We start from the raw sequence: 25,412 nt of genomic DNA on the forward strand, positions 1-25,412 counted from the left end.
GTATGACAAGGAGGATAGAATGTATAGAAGACCAGCACCAAAGGAATGGAGATTACAGAACATAGAGAGGGAAGACTGTGGAATGATTTATAGATATAAAGTGGGGATTTAAAATTTAGTGTGTTGCACAACAAGGTGCCAGTGAAGGTCTAGGAAGACAAGGGCGATGGGTCTCTCGGACTGGGTGTGGGAAAAGTTATGAGTGGCCAAGTCTTGGTTGAGTGGAATTTATGGAGGGAGGAGAAGAACATTGGAATAGTCATAGCTGGAGGTGACAAACATGTATCGGATTTTTAGCAGGGAATTATTAAGATAAAGATGGAAATGTGCAATGTTGGGAAGGTGGAAACAAGGAGTCTTGAAGGCCAGGAAGTGGCATATTACATTGAAAACATGTTGAGCGATGACTCCCTCGGTATGATAGTCAGCTGTTAAAGGAAATTAAATTCTGGGGTAAACTTGTTCCTTTTCTTTATTCTACAGTTTTCAAAAAAGAATGAAACGGAGTCAGAGACTTCTAAATGTGAGGCAATGGATAAGTTAGCGAAAGGGCAAATTCTCAGTACGACAGCCAGAAGTTTGATAACCTCTGCCCGAGAAGATAATTTGGCTGATTCTACTGCTCTACCAAAATCAGGCAGGAAAAGAATTGCAAAAGACGTTGACTGCCCCTGCAATGAGCATCCTGCTTCTAGTAGACAAAACTTTCATTTTAACGAAAAATCAGCAGATAAAAAGAGAAAAGTAATGTCTCCTGTACGTGAGAATTTCTCCGACAAGCCATTCGGATGTAGTGGGAGGAAAAGAATACCACGTTCACGAAACTCAAAAACATCTTTCATGAATAATGTAACACCCAAAGCAACATGCAATGAATTATCACACAATAAGAAGACTACACCTTTTAACAATGCACAAGATGCTAAAATTGGTAATAGCTTTATTTTTCAGCCATTGAACCATCAAATGCAATCCAGACAAACATTGAATCATGCACAGGATTCCACGAATGTCAGGAACAGGTGAGTGTTATATGTGCTGTTATATGTTGCTTTGCAAAAAATGCTCCATTAGTGATATTTGCCCTTAAAATTGAGGATTTCGCCACTGTAAGTACATAATAATAGCTTATTGCCACAAGTAGGCTTCAATGAGGTTACTGTGAAAAGCCCCTAGTCGCCACATTCCAGCGCCTGTTCAGAGAGGCCGGTATGGGAATTGAACCCGCGCTGCTGGCCTTAATCTGCATTACAAGCCAGCTGTTTAGCCCACTGTGCTAAACCAGCCCCTACATGTTATAATGACCGAGTTGAGTACAGGGAAAACAAATCTATGGGAATAGCAGGAAAGGCTGGAATTTGAGCTGAAGCAAAGACTAATTTTTGATAATAAATCAAATGGATACAGAATGGACAATTTTTAAAAATTCATTCATGGGATGTGGACGGCACTGGCAAGCCCACAATTTCTTGCTCATGTCTAATTGTCTCGAAGAAGGTGTTAGACTGCTGCAGTCCTTCTGGTCTAAGTAAATGCATGGTATTTGCAATGCTGTTTGTATATGCACATACAGTGCTGTTTGTGTATGCACATGCAGTGCTGTTTGTATATGCACATGCAGTGCTGTTTGTATGTGTACATGCAGTGCTGTTTGTATGTGTACATGCAGTGCTGTTTGTATGTGTACATTCAGTGCTGTTTGTATGTGTACATGCAGTGCTGTTTGTATGTGTAACTGCAGTGTTGTTTGTATGTGTACATGCAGTGCTGTTTGGGGGAGCATTCCAGGATTTTGACCAAGCAACAGCAAAAAATTGCAATATATTTCCAAGGCAGGGTATTTGTGACATTGGGCGGAATTTACTGCAACTCCCCTGCTGCCCGCTGTGGGTTTTGCAGCGGTCGAGGTAGCTTGCCATTGGCTCGTGGCAGGATCTTCTCGTGCTGTCAATGGGGTTTCCTTTTGTTCGCACCCTCCACTGGCGGGGAACCTGCACTATGGGGGGGGGGGGGCTCCGCCCACGTTTATAAAGTCTGTTCATCAAACCAGTAACTAACCAGTTTGGAGGAATGAGCCTTTTAAATAGTATCCCTGTTGATGCCTTGATTTGCAGAGTAAGTTTAAACCGTGGAGACTGCATCCGAATTTCACAAAAGACTCATATATCTAGCTTAGGAACTTTATTTAAATATTATCACAAAAGGCTAAAAGGCAGACAAAGCAAGTAATTAGTAAAAGTAACAGAATGTTATCATTTATTGTTTTTGTTATTCGGGATGTAGACGTCGCTGACTGGGCCCAGCATTTTTTGCCCATCCCTAATTGCCCTCGAACTGAGTGGCCTTTCAGAAGGGGGCAGTTAAGTGTAAACCATAATGCTGTGGTTCTGGAATCGCATGTAGGCCAGACCGAGTAAGGACAGCAGATTTCCTTCCTTCAAGGACATTAGTGAACCAGCAGGGTTTTTATAGCAATCGACTCATGGTCATCATTAGATTTGTAATTCCAGATTTAAAAAAAATGATTTCAGATTTCACCATGGTAGGATTCAGGGGCCCCCCACAGCATTAACCTGGGTCTCTGGATTACTAGTCCAGTGACAATGCCACTAAGCCACCAGCTCCCTTAGCAGGAAATTGAACATAAAAGTAGGGAGGTTATGTTTCAGTTGTACAGAGCATTGGTGATGCCACGTCTGGAGTATTGTGTACAGTACGGTTGTCATACAATAATAATCACTTATATTCACAGGTAGGCTTCAATAAAGTCACTGTGAAAAGTCCCTAGTCACCACATTCCGGCGCCTCTTCAGGGAGGCCGGTACGGGAATTGAACCCGTGCTGCTGGCCTTGTTCTGCATTACAAGCCAGCTGTTTAGCCCACTGTGCTAAACCAGCCCCTTATTTAAGGAAGAATGTAAATGTGTTAGAAGCAGTTCAGAGAAAGTTTACGAGCCTGAAACCAGGATGGGCAGATTGTCTTATGAGGAATGGTTGAATGGGTTAGGCTTGTATCCACTAGAGCAGGGTTTTTCAAACTCAGGGTCGCAACCCAAGGGTGGGTCGCGGATGGGTGTCGGGTGCGTCGTGAAGCGATCAATCGTGGCATTCTCGATCGCGGGAGAATCGTCCAATTGCTGCGATCGGCTTTTAAGAATGCTGGCTGCGGCTGGCCTTTAAATACAAACGATGGAGTCTTCCCACCAGAATCGATGGCAGAGAGCAAGTCACGAGCGCAGCACGTACACTGACACCACACTCCCTGCACGTCCGTGATTTGGGAGCAAAATCATGAAGGAGAGATCCCTCCATTTGTAACTGCCAGCAAGCAAGCAACAGGACTGTATGAAGAACTGAAGATGGGTCAATTTGTAATAAGGAACAGAGGGCCAGAGTCACAAACGGGCCAGGATCTCGCAATTGAATCTGTTGGAAAGATCTTAACAGGAGAGTCCAGGGAAGGACAAAGCAGTGCTGGTATGAGCTGTATGCAAAGCTCGAGGGCTTCTGGTGAACACCCGGCAAAGAAAAAACTGAAGTCAGGTACAAAACAATCTAAAAATAATTTATTGAGGTGTGGCTTTCTTAATTGTGCCAATGAAAATCAGGATCCAAAGCCCATGTGCGTTATATGCAGGGTGTTACTGGTAAATGAAAGTTTAAAACCCTCAAAATTTCAAAGGCATCACGAGTTCGGGAACAACTCTCTTGATTTTTGAAGAATCATAGAATTTACAGTGCAGAAGGAGGCCATTCGGCCCATCGAGTCTGCACCGGCTCTTGGAAAGAGCACCCTACCCAAGGTCAACACCTCCACCCTATCCCCATAACCCAGTAACCCCACCCAACACTAAGGGCAATTTTGGACACTAAGGGCAATTTATCATGTCCAATCCACCTAACCTGCACATCTTTGGACTGTGGGAGGAAACCGGAGCACCCGGAGGAAACCCACGCACACACGGGGAGGATGTGCAGACGCCGCACAGACAGTGGCCCAAGCCGGAATCGAACCTGGGCCCTGGAGCTGTGAAGCAATTGTGCTATCCACAATGCTACCGTGCTGCCCTGGATGCAGGATGCAGATGCAGCAAGGAAGAAGGATGCAGCAAGAACCTAAATCATCAGCTGAAGTCCTCAGCAGAAATGTAACATTGCATGACAAAGCAAGTGAGATTGTGAGGATCAAGCAGGTAAGAAATAAGGATGGGCCACCAAGGTAATCCCATGTGGGTCACGAAGATCGGCTGGCCTGGGTTGTGAAGGTCAACCGGCATTGGTCGTTAAGATCGGCCTTCATGGGCCCCGAAGGTTAGCCAGTTGGTAAAAGAGAGTCCCGGGAAAAATAGTTTAAAAACACTGCACTGGAGTTTAGAAGAGTGAGAGGCGACTTGATTGAAATCTTAAGATCCTGAGGGGTCCGGTCAGGGTGGATAGGATGTTTCCACTTGTGTGAGAATCGAGAACTAGGGGTCACTTGAAAAATAAGGGGTCGTCTATTTAAGACAGAGATGAGGAGAATTCTTTTCCTTTCAAAGAGGTAGATGGGAGGTTACAGCCAGTTCAGGAATGATTTATTGAATGGTGGAGAAGACATGGGGGTGAGTGGCCTACCCCTGCTCCTAATTCGGATGTACGCATGTTCATCTGTTATTTGTGCCTCTTACATAATTCTGACTTGCTCCTTGGAGGACCCTGATCCAAGTTAGTGGGCAACACATTTCCATCATGGAATGAGCGTGCCGATGTTACTCACCATGCGGGATCATTTGGGGAGTGGTGGCGCAGCGGTATTATCACTGGACAATGCACGTGGGGCGGCACGGTGGCACAGTGATTAGCACTGCTGCCTCACAATACCAGGGATCTGGGTTCAATTCCCACCTTGGGTAACTGTCTGTGTGGAGTTTGCACGTTCTCCCCGTGTCTGCATGGGTTTCCTCCGGATGCTTGGGTTTCCTCCCACGGTCCAAAAATGTGCAGGTGGATTGGACCTGATAAATTTCCCCTTAGTATGTCCAAAGGTTAAATGGGGTTACAGGGATAGGGTGGGGGAGTGGGTCTGGGTAGGGTGCTCTATCAGAGAGCCGATGCAGACTTGATGGCCGAATGACCTCCTTCTGCACTGTAGTAATTCTATGACTAGTAATGTAGAGACCATGGGCGGGATTCTCCCCTACCCGGCGAGGCGGGGGGTCCTGGCGGGATTGAGTAGTGTGAACCACTCCGGTGTTGGGCCGCCCCAAAGGGACGGATTTCTCCGCATCTTTAGGGGCCAAGCCATCACCTTTAGGGGCTAGGCCCGCGCCGGAGTGTTTGCCGTCCCGCCGGCTGGCGTGGAAGGCCTTTGGGACTGAAGGGACTCTGCCGGCTGGCGGAAGTCCGCGCATGCGCGGGAGCGTCAGCGGCTGCTGACATCATCCCCGCACATGCGCCGGGGGGGGGTCACCTCCGCGTCGACCATTGGGGAGGAGAAAGTGTGCTCCCACGGCACAGGCCCGCCTGCGGATCGGTGGGCCCCGATCGCGGGCCAGGCCACCGTGGGGGCACCCGCTCGGCGCCAGATCGCCCCGCGACCCCCCCAGGACCCCGGAGCCCGTTCGCGCCGCCTGGTCCCGCCAGTAAGGGAGGTGGTTTAATTCACGCCGGCGGGACCGGCATTACAGCAGCGGGACTTCGGCCCATCGCGGGCCGAACAATCGCTGGGGGGTGCTCGCCGACCGGCGCGGCGCGATTCCCGCCCCTGCCGAATCTCCGGTGCCGGAGAATTCAGTGGCCGGCGGGGGCGGGATTCACGCTGCCCCCCGGCGATTCTCCGACACGGTGGGGGTCGGTGAATCCCGCCCCAGGGTATTGATATAGCGACCCCAGTTCTAATCTCACCATGGTAAACGGAGGAATTTGAGTTCAATAAAAAAACCTGGAATTAAAAGTCTAACGATAACCAACAAAGAACAAAGAAAAGTAGAGCACAGGAACAGGCCCTTCGGCCCTCCAAGCCCGTGCCGACCATGCTGCCCGATTAAACTACAATCTTCTACACTTCCTGGGTCTGTATCCCTCTATTCCCATCCTATTCATGTATTTGTCAAGATGCCACTTAAATGTCACTATTGTCCCTGCTTCCACCACCTCCTCTGGCAGCGAGTTCTAGGCACCCACTACCCTCTGTGTAAAAAACTTGCGTCGTACATCTACTCTAAACCTTGCCCTTCGCACCTTAAACCTGTGCCCCCTAGTAATTGACCCCTCTACCCTGGGGAAAAGCCTCTGACTATCCACTCTGTCTGTGCCCCTCATAATTTTGTAGACCTCTATCAGGTTGCCCCTCAATCTCCGTCGTTCCAGTGAGAACAAACCAAGTTTATTCATCCGCTCCTCAGAGCTAATGCCCTCCATACCAGGCAACATCCTAGTAAATCTCTTCTGCACCCTTTCTAAAGCCTCCATATCCTTCTGGTAGTGTGGCGACCAGAATTGAACACTATACTCCAAGTGTGGCCTAACTAAGGTTCTATGCAGCTGCAACATGACTTGCCAATTTTTATACTCAATGCCCCGGCCAATGAAGGCAAGCATGCCGTATGCCTTCTTGACTACCTTCTCCACCTGTGTTGCCCCTTTCAGTGACCTATGGATCTGTACACCTAGATCTCTCTGACTGTCAATACACTTGAGGGTCCTACCATTAACTGTATATTCGTACCTGTATTAGACCTTTCAAAATACATTATCTCACATTTGTCCGGATTAAACTCCATCTGCCATCTCGCCACCCAAGTCTCCAAACGATCTAAATCCTGCTGTATCCTCTGACAGTCCTCGTCGCTATCCGCAATTCCACCAACCTTTGTGTTGCCCGCAAACTGACCAATCAGACCAGTTACATTTTCCTCCAAATCATTTATATATACTACGAACAGCAAAGGTCCCAGCACTGATCCCTGCGGAACACCACTTATTCACAGCCCTCCAATTAGAAAAGCACCCTTCCATTGCTACTCTCTGCCTTCTATGACCTAGCCAGTTCTGTATCCACCTTGCCAGCTCATCCCTGATCCCGTGTGACTTCACCTTTTGTACCAGCCTACCATGAGGGACCTTGTCAAAGGCCTTACTGAAGTCCATATAGACAACATCCACTGCCCTACCTGCATCAATCATCTTTGTGACCTCTTCGAAAAACTCTATCAAGTTAGTGAGACACGACCTCCCCTTCACAAAACCATGCTGCCTCTCACTAATACGTCCATTTGCTTCCAAATGGGAGTAGATCCTGTCTCGAAGAATTCTCTCCAGTAATTTCCCTACCACTGACGTAAGGCTCACCAGCCTGTAGTTCCCTGGATTATCCAAGAAACCATTGTTGATTGTCGTTCAAAACCTATCTGGTTCACTAATGTCCTAAAGGGAAGGAAATCAACCATCCTTACCAGGCCTGGCCTACATGTAACTCCAGATGCACAGCAATGTGGTTGGCTCTTAAATGCCCTCTGAAATACAGATCCATCATGGTGGCACAGTGGTTAACACTGTTGCCTCACATCACCAGGGATCTGAGTTTGATTCTGGCCTTGGGTGACTGTGCAGAGTTTGCATGTTCTCCCCATGTCTGCCTGGGTTTCCTCCGGGTACTCCAGATTCCTCCCACAGTCCAAAGATGTGCACGTTATGTGGATTGGCCATGATAAATGTGCAGGATTATGGGAAAGGGTGGGAGGAGACCTTGGTAGAGTTCTCTTTTGGAGGGTCGGTGCAGGCTTGATGGGCCTATTGGCCGTCTTCTGCACTGCAGAGATTCTATGAATCGTGCGCTTATAAGGGTGGCATTGTGACATAGTGGTCAGCACTGCTGCCTCACAGCTCCACGGACTCGGGTTCTATTCTGACCTTGGGTGACTGTGTGGAGTTTGCATGTTCTCCCTGTGTCTGCATGGGTTTCCTCCGGTTGCTCCGGTTTCCTCCCACAGTTCAAAGATGTGTGGGTTAGGTGGATGGGCCATGCTAAATTTCCCCTTAGTGTCCAAAGATGTGCGGGTTAGGTGAGGTTGAGGAGATGGGGTGGGGCCTCTGTAGAATTTTCTTTCGGACGGTCAGTGCAGACACTATTGTCTGAATAGCCTCCTTCTGCACTGCAGGGATTCTATGGCCTCGCAAGCCACTCAGTTCAAGGGCAATTAGGAATGGGCAATAAATATGATGCCCACATCCCATGAATGAATTTTTAAAAATCATTAAGCACTCGAATACTTATAAACTGGGCACTGCACAATTAAATGTCAAAGGCAATATACTTCTTTTGTCCCCTGCAGGTTAAGAGAATGGTCAGAATTAGTTCATTGGCATAAAGTGTACTCCCGGATCGATTTCTTTATTCTGAGCAGGGCTTTACTGACAGGGGTGGTGGACACGGGGTACTCGGCGATCACAATCTCAGACCATGCTCCGCACTGGGTTGACCTGCAGGTTAGTAAAGACAGTAACCAGCGCCCGCACTGGAGACTAGATGTGGGACTTTTAGCTGACAAAGGGGTGTGTGAGTGGCTGAGGAAATGTATTCAGAACTACCTGCAGGTCAACGTCACAGGGGAAATCTCAGCAGCGGTGGTCTGGGAAGCACTGAAGGCGGTGTTTAGAAGGGAGCTGATCTCGATACGGGCCCACAGGGAGAAGGTAGACAGGCAGAGACGGACCGACTGGTAAAGGAGATACTACAGATCGCTAGGAGGTATGCGGACACCCCAGAGGCAGGGCTTTTAAGGGAAAGGCGGAGGCTACAGGCGGAGTTTGGCTTGTTAACCACAGGGTGGGCAGTGGAGCAGCTGAGAAAGGCGAGGGGGACGATCAATGAGCATGAAGAGAAGGCCAGCAGAATGCTTGCTCAGCAGCTTAGAAAGAGGGAGGCAGCCAGGGAGATAGGGAAAGTAAATGATGGAGATGGGAACCTGGTTGGAGATTCAGCAGGGGTGAATAAGGCGTTTAGGGATTTTTACAGTAGGCTGTATAGGTCGGAACCCCCAACGGGGGGGATGAGGCACTTCTTAGGGGAGCTGAATTTCCCAAAGGTGGACGGGGAGCTTGTAAAAGGGCTGGGGGCCCCAATTGGGTTGGAAGAGATAGTGGAGGGTCTGAAGGCCATGCAGTCAGGTAAAGTCCCGGGTACCCAGTGGAGTTCTATAAAACGTTCTCTGGGATATTGGGACCGTTGTTGATGAGGACGTTCAATGAGGCAAGGGAGAGAGGGGTGCTGCCTCCGACGATGTCACAGGCCACGATCTTGCTGATCCTGGAGCGGGACAAGAACCCGGAGCCGTGTGGGTCCGAAAGACCAATATCCTTGTTGAATGTGGACGCCAAACTGCTGGCTAAAATTTTGTCCTCCAGGATTGAGGATTGTGTTCCGGACGTTATTGGGGAGGACCAGACGGGGATTGTTAAGGGTAGGAAGTTGGTGGCCAATATAAGAAGGCTATTAAATGTGATCATGATGTCCCCGGAAGGTAGGGAGGTGGAGATAGTGGCTGCATTGGACGCAGAGAAGGCTTTTGATCGGGTAGAATGGGAATATTTGTGGGAGGTACTGGGATGGTTTGGATTTGGGCGGGGCTTTATTGACTGGGTCAGGTTGCTGTGTCAGGCTCCTGTGGCGAGCGTACGGACAAATAGGACAACATCGGACTACTTTAGACTGCACCGGGGGCCGAGACAGGGCTGCCCCCTCTCCCCACTGTTGTTCGCGCTAGCTATCGAGCCACTGGCAATTGCTCTGAGAGCTTCAAGGGGCTGGTCCTGGGGGGGGGGGAGGTGGAGCACAGAGTCTCGCTTTATGCAGACGACCTGCTTCTGTATGTATCGGACACAATAGAGGGCATGGAAAAACCATGAGGATTCTAGGGGAATTTGGCTGTTTTTCAGGGTATAAGCTAAATATGGGAAAAAGTGAGATGTTTGCAGTCCAGGGGAGGGCACAGGAGAGGCGATTGGGGGAGCTGCCGTTTAGATTAGTAGGGGGAAGCTTTAGGTATCTAGGCATCCAACTGGCGTGGGAATGGGACGGGCTGCATAAATTAAATCTGGCCCGCCTTGGGGTGTAGAAGACCCGGGAATCCAGGAGGAGAAAGAGGCAGACGTTCTGGCCTTTGCTTCCCTGGTAGCCCGGAGACGGATACCATTCGCTTGGAGGGACTTGAAGCCCCCGAAGTCGGAGACCTGGCTATCTGACATGGCTAGCTTTCTCTGTCTGGAGAAAATTGGGCGTCATTCTCCGACCCCCCGCCGGGTTGGAGAATCGCCGGGGGCTGCCGTGAATCCCGCCCCCGCCGGTTGCCGAAGTCTCCGGTACCGGATATTCGGCGGGGGCGGGAATCGGGCCGCGCCGGTTGGCGGGCCCCCCCGCTCGATTCTCCAGCCCGGATGGGCCGAAGTCCCGCCGATAAATTGCCTGTCCCGCCGGCGTGGATTAAACCACCTTTTGAACGGTGGGACAAGGCGGCGTGGGCGGGCTCCGGGGTCCTGGGAGGGGCGCGGGGCGATCTGGCCCCGGGGGGTGCCCCCACGGTGGCCTGGCCCGCGATCGGGGCCCACCGATCCGCGGGCGGGCCTGTGCTGTGGGGGCACTCTTTCTCTTCCGCCTCCGCCACGGCATCCACCATGGCGGAGACGGAAGAGACTCCCTCCACTGCGCATGCGTGGGAAACTGTCAGCAGCCGCTGACGCTCCCGCGCGAATGGCCCGCCCCGAGATGTCATTTCCGCGCCAGCTGGCGGGGCAACAAAGGCCGTTTCCGCCAGCTGGCAGGGCAGAAATTACTCCGGCGTCGGCCTAGCCCCTCAATGTTGGGGCTCGGCCCCCAAAGATGCGGAGCATTCCGTACCTTTGGGGCGGCGCGATGCCTGTCTGATTGCCGCCATTTTGGGTGCCAGTTGGCGGACATCGCGCCGTTTCGGGAGAATTTCGCCCATTAAGTTCGCCATGAGAGGGTCAATGTTAGGGTTTGCCAGGAGGTGGCAACCATTCGTCGACTTCTTTGCGGAAAATTAATCGTCAGCAGAGGGGGCTAGTTTAGCTTAGAGTAGGGGGTTAATAAAGGTGGGACCTATAAGGGAGGGAGACGGCTTGTGCACTATGTTTATAGATTCATGTACATTGTTTATTTTGTTATTGTAATACCAAAAATACCTCCATAAAATGTTTATATTAAAAAAAAGAATTAGTTCATTGCAAATTGCTGATTGTTTAAAATAACAGCAAAATAAAATATCGTAAGAGCTGCAGTCTCTCATGTTGTAGCTGTGCTCCTGTTTCCTGCTGTGCGTTCTGACTGATTGGTACAGGTAGGCTGCACTTTTCAAGCATCTAATGTACACCCAGAGAAAAAAAACAACTCGATCATCTGGCTCGGAAACTGTAAAAGCTTCAGATGCTAAAAACTCCTGAATTAGCAGAATAATATCGATTGTAATCAGGTGTCTTTTTTGATTCAGGGTAACTGTTTTGTTTAGGAAGGATAATAATAAGAAAGAAATGGAAAACACAGCTGATAGAAAAACTGAAAATCGACAAAGAGCCTCACAACATGGGATGATATCTGCAACGAATCCACGTCAGAGTTCAAGAGTTAAAGAAGAAAACAGCATTCATTGTCACAATCAATGCCAGGATACAAATCATAGGAATGCAGCAGAATCTGGTGAGAATTAGCACCGTGATGTACTTCACAAGTTTATGATGTGAAGATTCAGGTGCTGTGGCAGACCAATTTCACAAGCTCCCACAATTAGTATATGACCCTTATTTTAAAATAATGATGATGTGGAGATGCCGGCGTTGGACTGTGGTGAGCACAGTACGAAGTCTTACAACACCAGGTTAAAGTCCAACAGGTTTGTTTCGATGTCACTAGCTTTCGGAGCGCTGCTCCTTCCTCAGGTGAGGAAGGAGCAGCGCTCCAAAAGCTAGTGACATCGAAACAAACCTGTTGGACTTTAACCTGGTGTTGTAAGACTTCGTACTTAAAATAATGAAGTTTTGAATACTTGAAGTATCACCCTGGTTGTCTATGTGTGCACATAGAGATGGACGACTGTGCACTGCCTATCATATTTACTCTTAAGTGTCTGTTTCACATCTGAAAATTAGGACAGCTGAATCCAATCTCTAGGCAAGAGAGCCAGAGGAACATAGAGTATCTTTCCTCATTGAAGTATCTTTTTGCATTTTGGAATCAAAGTTTCCAGATTACCTATTTGTAAGCTAATTTTTGGTGAACATTAGAAAGTGAGATACAGTGAGAGAAGTAGACATAGAAAGATAGCAACAGAGAAAGATAATGACTAGAGAGAGAGATAAACAGATAGATACATACATATAATAAATAGAAAAGGGGATTAAACAGGTAGACACACATGCAACCCGTCCCATCTAGTACCTTCACCTTCCCCTCACTACTGACTGACCAGTGCACCAATCACATATTCCCTCCCTATTCCTGTCAAACTCGTGGTTCCTGCCCCATTGTGATGCCAGACCAAAGGACCTCTTGTGCAGCAAAACACTGGGAGCTCCTCTACAAGCTGCCAAACTCCAGAATTCCTCCTGCAGTTCTACCAAAATCTCAGGATCATCTCCCCATGCTGCCAATACCCAGTTCTTCCATTATAATACCACAGTGACTACACTTAATAAAGATTACAATGGTTCTAGATCACTTTAGCATGCCCTGAGGTCATGAAAGGTGTTAAAAAATGCAATTATTTTTCAAAGCTTAAGGCCACTCCCAGAAGCTACCAAAGCACAGGACTGCTCCCTGTGTAGCCAAATCACAACCCCCTATCCAAGACTGCTGTATATCAGATATCAGGCCCATGGATCTTATATACTATCTTGCTATCTATTCTTAACATTAAAATTGATGAGGGTAAAATTGGTAATTACATGTCTATAAAGATCACTCATTTCTGGTTTTCAAAATAATGGACAGAGTCAATATCAAAAGCAATTGAAATCTCACAATACTATTTACTATTTGACTTATTAAATCCCTGTTAATTAGCTGCCAGCTGCTATTTCCTGTGTGGTACATGTGGGAATTGGTATAGCGTGTATTCTATCTCACTGAGAAACACCACAGGAAATCCACAAATATTTTTTTTAAAAACCTTTGTCAGGTGCAAGCAATATACTTGTTTTTAAGCTGTAGAAAATACTATTATGGTTAATATTTCTTAATTTATTATTTTTACCAGGTGGTGAACATATCCTGACTCGATCTGCTTCTAGCCTTTCTGCCATCGTAAAGTGTCGCCATAATATGAATAGGAGGAACATTTATGGAGAGACAAAGTTCCACGAAGCTGCATTGAGTGGGAATGTACATATGCTTCGTGCTTTCATTCAAGCAGGTGTCAACGTAAACCTGCCAGATTATGCGGGTAAGGAGTATTTCTTCACATTTGAAAGTTTAAAGCTGCAAACATGTTGACAATTTTTAAACCTAAGGCGCAAGCTTTTATTGACCTCTAATGCCATGTGTGGTTTCTGATTTGTTTGGAAGTTGTCAGTGAATCCAGTTTTAAACATGAGTCTCTTCAAGAGAGTGCGGAAGAGAAAAAACAATCAAATGATACAGACTACTGCACTATCTACGGCACTAATTTAATTAAACTGAAGATAATTGGGCTGCAAGGTTTAGGACATGAAACGGTGCAGGTGTGAAAGGATGCACTTGCAGTACATAAGACCAACTTTAATTTTATATAAGAAATAAGCTGTGTAGAAATTTGCATTAGGAGCTCAGGGAGGATTTGGATTTTAGATGTTAAATTGGAAAGGGGAGTATAAAGGAGTTTACAACTTAGAAAAGGTCATAAATAAATAAAGTAAGGTTTTTAAATTTTATTTGGTCCAGTAGGGGAATAAAGAGAGCGTGGAAGATTTTTATATTCTGAGAATATAACAAGAGGGGTAAGGATAATGGTATCATAAAGTAAAAGAGAGAAGTGAGAGCTGTGTTGGGGGTATCCACGTAAGACCACCTGGTATGCTGCTTTGATCTGGGAACAGAACAGTGAAGTAGCAAAGTGAAGCACCTTTTCCAGCCAACCCAGCAAAAAGTGTCTATTTTTCAGAAAGCAGAGTTTTGTTTTAAAGTTTCTTGAATTTCCACAGCAAAGTGGGAGAGGGTGAGCAATCATATGCCACACCTTCCCTACAGCAACAGTGGGTTTGCCTTGTGGTGATATGACTGAATTTTATAGAATAAATGAGGTTGACTCTTAAATGCCCTCTGAAATGGCCTAGCAAGCCACTCAGTTATATTCAACCGCTACGAAAACACATAAAAGGAATGAAACCAGACGGACCACCCAGCATTGAACCAGGTACTGAAAACGACAACAGCAAACCCAGCCCTGCCAACCCTGCAAAGTCCTTACTAACATCTGGGGGCTTGAGCCAAAGTTGGGAGAGCAGTCTCACAGACATGTTAAGCAACAGACTGACATAGTCATACTCACAGAATCATACCTTACAGACAATGTCCCAGACACCATATCACACCATTATCACCATCCCTGGGCATGTCCTGTCTCACCAGCAAGACAGACCCTGTCATAATATACACCAGTATATCATGGTGCAGACACACACTGATGGACACACAGTGCGACCAATCATCACACACAACACCGCAGCCAATCACCAGTTAGAGCACACGCACTATAAAGACAGGGGGCATCAGAGTTCCCGCTCATTTGAGTTGCAGCTAGCTAGGAGGAAAAAGCTCACAGCCTGCAACACAGACATTCACCATGTGCTGAGTGCACCGACTGGTTAGGACAAGGCAAAGGTCTTTAGTTAAAGCTAGTATCGTATTAACCCACAGTCTGAGTATGTTTAAACAGTTAATGATTCAATAAAATAGTGTTGCACTATTTCAAGTGTTGGTGACCTGTATGTGATCCAGAACACCCAACACATCATGATACCAGGAGTTGAGGGATATTAGCACTTCTTAGACCTACCTGCAAGTGATCTGCCTTCCGCCAGCATTCCGTCATCCTGCAACATGGACAACATCAGCCCGCCGCCGCCGCTCCGCATCACCGGCAACCTCGGGGCCAACTGGAAGATTTTCAAACAGCGCTTCCAGCTCTTCCTCGAAGCCACAGACAGGTAGGGCGCCTCGGATACCAGAAAGATTGCTCTTCTGCTCTCCACGGCCGGGGACCATGCCATCCACATTTTGAATTCTCTCACCTTTGCGGATGATGAAGATAAAACAAAGTTCAAGACGGTCCTCCTCAAGTTTGACACTCACTGCAACGTAGAGGTGAATGAAAGTTTTGAGCGCTACATGTTCCAACAGCGTTTGCAGGGTAAGGATGAACCTTTCCCATCCTTTTTCACGCACCTCCGCATCCTTGCGCAGTCTTGCAGCTACGGGCCCACCTTCGACTCCATGATACGCGACCAGATCGTTTTTGGTGTTCAGTTGGATCCCTTACGTCAGCAGCTCCTCAAAGTAAAGCAGCTCACCCTAGCGACCGCCATTGAGACCTGTGTCTTACACGAAAACGCCACGAGTCGGTATTCCCACATCCAAGCGGCTGAAATGGCGCGGCAAGGGCCCCACGAGGTGGAACGGGTCCAAGTGATTGAGCACCTCCAGGGCCTCAGCCTGGATGAGGGCGGCCATTTCGCGCGCTTTTCGCGGACTCCCGCGCTTGTGCGCTCCAAATGAGGAGATGGCAACGTTGAGGAATGTAATGCGCAGGCGCGCACCACGCACGACCGCACCCCGCATGCGCGGTGGTGCAATGAATGTGTGGCAACTGTGGCTCCACCCATTTAAAACGGCAATGCCCTGCAAAATCTCGACAATGCCTACGATGTGGCAGACTTGGCCACTATGCTGCCTTCTGTCGAGCAGCTCAGCCTGCCAATTCATATCGCTTCAGCCAGCCTCGCAGGAATGTCCGGGCAATTCACCCCACGGTCACCGAGTCCGACGTAGACCTCCCACACAGCAGTGACACAGAGGATCCGAAGGCGACTTTTCGAGTCAGTGTCGTAACAAAAAACAGGCTGTCCCCGAAGCAAAGACACCAGCCGCTGTCGGTATACAGCATCGATCCAGACGATGAGTGGTGTGCCACCCTGACGGTCAACCAGAATTCGTCGCCCACCTCAGAGACTTAATTTGTGAACGTTGTGGACTTTTGGACATTCTGATTTGTTCTGTTCTTCCGTTTAATCGTTTACGTGGTTTGTATATAGTGTTCATCTCGTTATACTTGTGACATACTGTTTTTCTGCACCAGACACCTTCCCATGTAAATATCCTGTAAATATTTCGCACACACGTAGTCAGGGACATTCACCATACACTATTTATTGCCACGCAGGTACATTTTTTTAAAGAAGGGGGGATGTCATAATATACACCAGTATATCATGATGCAGACACATACTGATGGACACACAGTGGGACCAATCAACACACACAGCACTGCAGCCAATCACCAGTTAGAGCACATGCACTATAAAGACAGGGGGCATCAGAGTTCCCGCTCATTCGAGTTGCAGCTAGCTAGGAGGACAGAGCTCACAGCCTGCAACACAGACATTCACCATGTGCTGAGTGCATCGACTGGTTAGGACAAGGCAAAGGTCTTTAGTTAAGGCTAGTATCGTATTAACCCACAGTCTGAGTATATGTAAACAGTTAATGATTCAATAAAATAGTGTTGCACTATTTCAAGCGTTGGTGACCTGTATGTGATCCAGAACACCCAACACATCAGACCCAACAGCGGAGGAGGCTCAGTGGTATACAGTGGGAGGGAGTTGCCCTGGGAGTCCTCAACATTGGCTCTGGATCCCATGAAGCCTCATGGCTTTAGGTTAAACATGGGCATGGAAACCTCCTGCTGATTACCATATACCGGCCACCTTCAGCTGCTGAATCAGTACTCCTCCATGTTGAACATCACTTGGAGAAAGCACTGAGGATGGCAAGGGTGCAGATATACTCTGGGTTGGGGATTTCAATGTTCATCATCAAGAATGGCTCGGTAGTACCATCACAGACTGATCTGGACGGGTCCTGAAGGACCGCTGGCATGGCCCCATCTGGTCTATCAAAATGCAAGCCGCTTGGAGGCTCAGCGACTTGACAGCGAGGCAGAACAGCGGCGGCAGAGGAAGGAGAGGGAAGCCAGCCCAGGGCTGCAAATTCAACTCATGCCCCCACTGCATAAAAATGTGTGGCGCTAGAATCATCTGAAGACTCACAAAGCTTGACGGATGTCATCCTTAATTTTGATGGACTGCGAGAAACCCCTTGAAATAAACGTCAACTTTCCATTTATCTTCCTAATCAATTGCTGCACCTGCATACCACCTTTTTGTGATTTATGTACCAGACACCTAGACCCTTTTATACTACAGAGTTCTGCAATTGCTCTCCATTTGAATAAACTACTTTTCTATTCTTCCTGCCAAAGTAGACACGTTCACTTTTTCCCAAATATACTCCAATCTGTCAATTTTTTGTGATCACTCACTGAGCCTTTCTAAATCCCTTTGTGTAATCTTTACGTCATCTTGACAACTTTTTCCCTACCTATCTTTGTGTCATCATCAAATTAAGCTACCACGCTCTGTCCCTTCGTCCAAATTATTGAGATAGATTGGGAATAGTTGAAGCCCCAGTACTGATCACCGTGGCACTTCACTAGTTACATCTTGCCAACCCGAAAATGGCCCATTTATCTCTGATCTCTGCTTCCTGTTAGCTAACCAATCTTCTAAAAATATTAGTATGTTACCCCCTATCCTATGTACTCTTATCTTGTGTGGTAACCTTTGTTGGAGCACCTTTTCAGATGCCTTTTACAAATTCAAGTACATGATATCCATCTTCTTCTTCAGCTTCACTCGCTAACGAGTATGCTTGTCCACCTGAGTAATTATGTGTTACTGGTCATGGGTTTTATGGGTCCTTGCGTGACTGATGAGCCCGATCCTAGAGCTGCATCTCTGGCTGCGCATTTCACAGTGTTTCCTGGAAGTGGGATTGGTCCTTGGCTCTAGCTCGCTGGTATTCGCTGGTATTCCTTCTCAAGTTCCTTTTCCAGGTCTCTGCTCTGGTGTCCCCGAATAATTGTGTCCCTTCAATCAGGAGGTTCGTCCAAGTAGGTCTCTTCTGAGCAATGGTCTCCCAGGTGTTGATGTCTATGTTACATTTCTTGAGGTAGGCCTTTAGGTGTCTTTGAAATCATCCCTTTGTCCTCCTCTTGTTTGGGAGCCTTCCTTGAGCTAGGCGAAGAAGATTTGCGTTGACAGTTGGGACTCTGACATCCTAAGCACTTAGCCGGCCCAACAGAGTTGGTTTTGGATGATCATGGCCTTGATGCTGATGCTGTTGGCTCCTTCCAGGACGGTGATGTCGGTATGCCTGTCCCCCCAGCTGATGTGGAGAATCCACCTTAGACAGCGTTGATAGTACCTCTCCAGGGCCTTGAGGTGGCGTCTGTACATAGTCTACGTTTTTGAGCTGTACAAAAGTGTTTGGCCTTACACATGAGGATCTTGGTGTCAGCACGAATTTCGCGGTCGTCAAAGACTCTCACCCTTAGGCGTCTGAAGAAGGCGCTTGCGGATTGGATACAATCAATGTCAGCCTTAGATGGGAGGTGTCTCCCAAGGAAGGGGAGGGTTTCTCCGTTGATCTTGCTGGAGAAATACACTGGATCTTTCCCTAGAGTGGGTTAGTAAAGGACTGGAGTCTTCTTGAGGCTGAGACCAATTCTTCTGCCATTTCTTTGTTCTCATTTATAATTTCCCTAGCTCCTGACTATGGAATCTACATTTGCCTTTGCAAAACTTTTTCTCTTCACATATTTATAGAAGGTTTTATGGTCAGTGTCTATGTTCTCTGCAATTTTATTTCCATACTCTATTTACCCCTCTTGATCAAATGTATTATCTTCTTTTGCTGAATTCTAAAATGCTCCCAATCCTCAGGCTTTCTGCTTTTTCTAGCAATTTTATATGTCTCCTGTTTGGATGTAATATTATTCCTGATTTCTTTAGTAAGCCATGGTTGAGCCACCTTTCCTCTTTTATTTTTGCACCAGACAGGAATGAATAATTGTTGTAATTCATGCACACATTCTTTCAATATGAACCATTGTCTATCCACCGTCAACCCCTTTAGTAATGCCCCCCAATCTATCCTTGCCAATTCACGCCTCATACCCACATAGTTCCCTTTATTAAGATTCACGAGCCTAGTTTCGGATTCGACTACTCCACTCTCCATCTTCATGAAGAATTCTATCAAGTTAAGGTCGCTCTTCTCCAAGGGACCTCGCAGAACAAGATTGTTAATGAATCCTTTCTCACTACACAGTACCCAGTCTAGAATAGCCTGTTCTCTGGTAGGTTCTTCAAAGTATTGGTCTAAAAAACCATCACGCACACACACCAGGAACTCTTCCTCCACTATACCATTGCTAGTTTAGCCTGTCTATGTGTAAAATAAAGTCTCCCATGATTACAGTGCCTACCCTTGTTGCATGCACCTCTGATTTCTTTTTCAATACCTTCCCTTATATCTTCACTACTGTTTGGGGACCTATAGACAACCCCCAACATCATTTCTTGTGCCTTGGTGTTTCTTAGCTCCACCCATACAGATTCCACATCATGATTTTCCAAGCCAAAATCCTTCCTCACTACTGTATTGATTTCCTCCTTTACTAACAGTGTTACCCACCTCCTTTCCCTTTTTGTTTGCCCTTTCTAATTAATGAATACCCCTGGATGTTCAGTTCCCATCCTTGGTAACCCTGCAGCTATGACTCTGTAATTGCAACTATATCATAACCAGTCATATCTATTTGCACTATTAATTCATCTACGCTATTGCGAATCCCGCGAATTAAGGCACAAAGCCTTTAGACTTTCCTTTTTAGCCATGTTAGTCATCTTAGCATTATTTTGCATTCTGACCCCATTTGTTTCTCGTCCTTCCTTTTTCTGCCTTCAACCTTTGCTTCTTACATTTCTGTCACTTGTTTCTGCTCTTGTTTCTCCTTTATCTGTCTCCCTGCTCAGGTTCCCATCCCCTTGCCATTCTAGTTTAAATCCTCCCCGACAACACTAGCAAACAGCCCCCGAGGATATTGATCTCAGACCTTCCCAGATCCAACCACTCCTGCAAGTACCGGTCCCACTTTCCCTTGAAACAATCCCAATGTCCTAGGAATCTGGGATATTGAAGAATCTGTGCATGAGGGGCTGGACAGAGTAGATAGGGCGAAACTGTTCCCACTGGGAAAAGAATTGAGGATGAGGTGGCACAGATTTAAAATGATTTACAAAAGAAGCAAATGTGATGTGAGAAAAAACTTATTTATACAGCGAGTTGCCGTTCGTCCTTCAGCATTCAAGCTGACCATCTTCATTTGTCATCCAGGCATTGAGTCGTGTGGGTGCGAAGGTGGCAGCTAAGAGCTATTTTAGCACAAAAAGTTCTAATGCAATGTGGACAGGACAATGCGGTTGGTAGGTAGTTGGGGCACCGTTCTTATGGTTTGTACATGCCTTGCGCTTGTTCTGAACTGACACTATTCGTTACTCCTCGTATGCTGATGCGCTGTTGGCAATTACACTTCTCCAGTCTGAGCAGACCTGGACAAGGATCTCATATGATGCAGTATCAATTTTGATGTCCTTAAGGGAGGCTTTCAGGATGTCCTCAAAGCATTTCTCTGGCCGCCACGGGTTCCTGCTCCATTGTGCAATTCATCATCAAAAATTCGCTTAGGGAGTCATTTGTCAGGCATTCTGGTGATATGTTCAGCCCATCGGAACAGTTTTTTGTCATGACATTGTGGAGATGTTGACCATCCCGGTTCTCCCAATGACCTCTCTGTCTGGCACTTTGTCTTGCCACTTGTTGTTGAGGAGCTTACAGAAATAGCAAAAGTGGAAGTGATTGATTTTCTTTGCGTGTCGCTGGTAAACAACCCAGGTCTCACTCGGGTAGAGAAGAGTGGCGAGGACAACTGCTCTGTAAACCTTGAGCTTGGTTTTAATGCTCATCCCGGTATGTTTCCATACTGAACGGTGAAGTCTTTTGAAGGACACACTGGCCTTGGCAATTCTGGTGTCGGTCTCGGCACCAGTATGAACACAGCGGGAGAGAATGCTGCCTTGGAAGATTAACTTTCCCACAGCTTTTGGTCATTTACTCTCTCTGTTGGCTCTTGATGGAGCTTTCCTGGGGCAGGTTCTTTGTGCTGATGGTGAGAATGCAGACAACAGTCCATAATGTGCTGCATATCTACCTCGCTTCCAGTGTTTAGTGCACAGCCATCAACAAATAGAAAATCACGTAGTCTATCAACGAGGACTTTGGTCTTGCCCTGGAGATGCCACAGATTGAAATCCCTGCCATCTATGTGGTAGTTGATGGGTCCTCAAGCTGGAAGGAGTCAGTGAGCATGGCTGAGAACGTGATGCTGAAGAGGGCCAGTGCAAATTCGCAGCCTTGTTTCACTCCATTGGTTACAGGGAAGGGATGTCGAAGTTTCATTGTCATCAAGATTGCGGGCCTGCATGCCATTGTGGAACTGTCGAACAATCTGAATGAATTTGTCTGGGCACCCATACTTGCTCATAATCTTCCAGAGCCCTTCATGGCTAACAGTGTCGAAAGCTTTGGTTAGGTCAACAAAGATGGTGTGTGGATCAGCATTTTTCCTGCAGTTGGCGAGCAGCAAACACTATGTCGATGGTTCTCCGACCTTTTCTGAAACCACACTGGTTCTCCGGAAGTAAACCCTGCTCAAGATGTAATAAGAGCCAGATTAGAAGGATTCTGGCAAGAACTTTTCCAGCAATAGACTGGAGAGATATTCTTCTGTGATTGTCACAGGACCGGCAGTTACCTTTGTGTTTGTAGATGTGAACAATGAAGGTGTTTATAAAATCCAGGGGAAGGATTCCTTTCCTCCAAATGATTTGGAAGAGCTGGGCGAACTTTCTGAGCAGCTGTGATCCACGGTATTGATAGATCTCCACTGGAATTTGATTGGCTCCAAGGGGGTTGCCACTTGATAATTGCTCTACAACTTTCTCTGTTTCCAGCAGTGTGGGTGGAGTGTCCAGGGCAGGGTTGGTGTTAATCTGGGGCAGTTTATTTATAGCTTTGTCATTGATGTGGGATGGCTGGTTGAGGATGTTATTGAAATGTTTAACCCATCTCTCCAGGATCTGAGATTTATCTGTGAGTAGCATGGTCCGATCAGCACTGAGTAGCTGAGAGGAGCTGAATGACTCAGGACCATCGACCATCCTGACAGACCAATAGAAGCACGTCATGTCATTTTTGTCAGCGTGGGCTTGTATTTCATCTGCCTTTTGACTCAGTCACTTGTCCTGCATCTCACATCAACAAAATGATTGATCTCAGCGTGATTTTTATTAAACCAGTCCTGGCATTTACACTTGGTGGGACCGAGTATCTCCTAAGCTGTGGTGCACACAGTATCCCGTAGGGAAGCCCAGATTTCCTCAATGGTGTCTGAGGGGGTCTGAAGGTCATTTAGCCTCCTCTCCACATCAGCTGCTGTTGCGTTTGTCGACCTTCAGTCTTGAGATGTTCAGGCACTTGGGAATCTTCTTCCCTTGAGGGCGTCACTTTGGCTAAACTTTCAGACACATTTTGGAGATGACAAGTCTGTGGCCAGTCCAGCAGCCAGCACCACACATGGTCTTAGTCACCCTTACATCCCGTCTGTTATTCTTCCTGACAATGACAAGGAGGAGGAGCAGTCTCTGTCAGGGAGAGAACCTGAGAACATCTAAGACACTCAGAGGGTAAGAAGGTAAGTAAGTGATTTTTACTCATTTTTACTTTTATACCTTTTTCAAATTGTGTGTGTCGGGGAAACTGAAGTGACATCACAGAAAAGCTGTGGCCTGAGTGGCTGGTTGGGAATCTACACTAAATTAAAAAAATTAAGCATTGGTAACTAATTAAACATAATTACTTAATTATAATTTAGAGGGATATCTAAGCCAGAGATCGGAGAGTACTATATTTAGCTTTTGCATGTCTATTAGAAATCTAGTGCTAGGAAACAGATAGTTAACAGTAACTTTGAAATTTAAAAAAAAATATTTTAAAAAAAATTTAAATTTAAATTTTAATTAATTGACGCAGTGTCAGTTAGAGGGGTGCAGTGCTCTGACTGTGAGATGTGGCAGGTCCGGGAGGCTTCCAGCGTCCCGGATGGCTTCATCTGCAGAAAGTGCACCCAACTGGAGCTCCTCACAGACCGCATGGTTCGGTTGGAGCAGCAATTGGATGCACTTAGGAGCATGCAGGTGGCGGAAAGCGTCATAGATCGCAGTTATGTAAATATGGTCACACCCAAGGTGCAGGCAGAGAAATGGGTGACCACCAGAAAGGGCAGGCAGTCAGTGCAGGAATCCCCTGTGGTTGGCCCCCTCTCGAACAGGTATACCCCTTTGGATACTGTCGGGGGGGATAGCCTATCAGGGGAAAACAGCAGCAGTCAGAGCAGTGGCACCACGGCTGGCTCTGATGTTCAGAAGGGAGGGTCAAAGCGCAGAAGAGTAATAGTAATAGGGGACTCTATAGTCAGGGGCACAGATAGGCGCTTCTGTGGACGTGAAAGAGACTCCAGGATGGTATGTTGCCTCCCTGGTGCCAGGGTCCAGGATGTCTCCGAACGGGTAGAGGGCATCCTGAAGGGGGAGGGCAAACAGGCAGAGGTCGTTGTACATATTGGTACTAACGACATAGGCAGGAAGGGGCATGAGGTCCTGCAGCAGGAGTTCAGGGAGCTAGGCAGAAAGTTAAAAGACAGGACCTCGAGGGTTGTAATCTCGGGATTACTCCCTGTGCCACGTGCCAGTGAGGCTAGAAATAGGAAGATAGAGCAGCTAAACACGTAGCTAAACAGCTGGTGTAGGAGGGAGGGTTTCCGTTATCTGGACCACTGGGAGCTCTTCCGGGGCAGGTGTGACCTGTATAAGAAGGACGGGTTGCATCTAAACCGGAGAGGCATAAATATCCTGGCCGCGACGTTTGCTAGTGTCACATGGGAGGGTTTAAACTAGTATGGCAGGGGGGTGGGCACGGGAGCAATGGGTCAGAAGGTGAGAGCATTGAGGGAGAACTAGGGAATCGGGACAGTGTGGCTCTGAGGCAGAGCAGACAGGGAGAAGTTGCTGAACACAGCGGGTCTGGTGGCTTGAAGTGCATATGTTTTAATGCAAGACGTATTACGGGTAAGGCAGATGAACTTAGAGCTTGGATTAGTACTTGGAACTATGATGTTGTTGCCATTACAGAGACCTGGTTGAGGGAAGGGCAGGATTGGCAGTTAAACGTTCCAGGATTTAGATGTTTCAGGCGGGATAGAAGGAGATGTAAAAGGAGAGGCGGAGTTGCGCTACTGGTTCGGGAGAATATCACAGCTGTACTGCGGGAGGACACCTCAGAGGGCAGTGAGGCTATATGGGTAGAGATCAGGAATAAGAAGGGTGCAGTCACAATGTTGGGGGTTTACTACAGGCCTCCCAACAGCCAGCGGGAGATAGAGGAGCAGATAGGTAGACAGATTTTGGAAAAGAGTAAAAACAACAGGGTTGTGGTGATGGGAGACTTCAACTTCCCCAATATTGACTGGGACTCACTTAGTGCCAGGGGCTTAGACGGGGCGGAGTTTGTAAGGAGCATCCAGGAGGGCTTCTTAAAACAATATGTAGACAGTCCAACTAGGGAAGGGGCGGTACTGGACCTGGTATTGGGGAATGAGCCCGGCCAGGTGGTAGATGTTTCAGTAGGGGAGCATTTCGGTAACAGTGACCACAATTCAGTAAGTTTTAAAGTATTGGTGGACAAGGATAAGAGTGGTCCTAGGATGAATGTGCTAAATTGGGGGAAGGCTAATTATAACAATATTAGGCGGGAACTGAAGAACATAGATTGGGGGCGGATGTTTGAGGGCAAATCAACATCTGACATGTGGGAGGCTTTCAAGTGGCAGTTGAAAGGAATTCAGGACCGGCATGTTCCTGTGAGAAAGAAGGACAAATACGGCAATTTCCGGGAACCTTGGATGACGAGAGATATTGTAGGCCTCGTCAAAAAGAAAAAGGAGGCATTTGTCAGGGCTAAAAGGCTGGGAACAGTGGAAGCCTGCGTGGAATATAAGGAAAGTAGGAAGGAACTTAAGCAAGGAGTCAGGAGGGCTAGAAGGGGTCACGAAAAGTCATTGGCAAATAGGGTTAAGGAAAATCCCAAGGCTTTTTACATGTACATAAAAAGCAAGAGGGTAGCCAGGGAAAGGGTTGGCCCACTGAAGGAT

The 25,412-nt window shown here is 47.3% G+C and overlaps 1 protein-coding gene across 1 annotated transcript; it reads left to right on the top strand.

Annotated features, from left to right (window-relative positions):
- The first annotated feature begins 454 nt into the window (after window positions 1–454).
- Window positions 455–21,737, top strand: LOC140430111 (uncharacterized). Its single transcript, XM_072517627.1, has 4 exons — window positions 455–1,022; window positions 11,484–11,689; window positions 13,245–13,430; window positions 21,583–21,737. The coding sequence occupies exons 1-4, from the start codon at window positions 532–534 to the stop codon at window positions 21,735–21,737; spliced, it is 1,038 nt and encodes a 345-aa protein (XP_072373728.1). The 5' UTR covers window positions 455–531.
- The last annotated feature ends 3,675 nt before the right edge of the window (window positions 21,738–25,412 follow it).

Source organism: Scyliorhinus torazame, chromosome 9 (assembly GCF_047496885.1).
Source record: "Scyliorhinus torazame isolate Kashiwa2021f chromosome 9, sScyTor2.1, whole genome shotgun sequence".
In the NCBI taxonomy this organism is placed as follows: domain Eukaryota; kingdom Metazoa; phylum Chordata; class Chondrichthyes; order Carcharhiniformes; family Scyliorhinidae; genus Scyliorhinus; species Scyliorhinus torazame.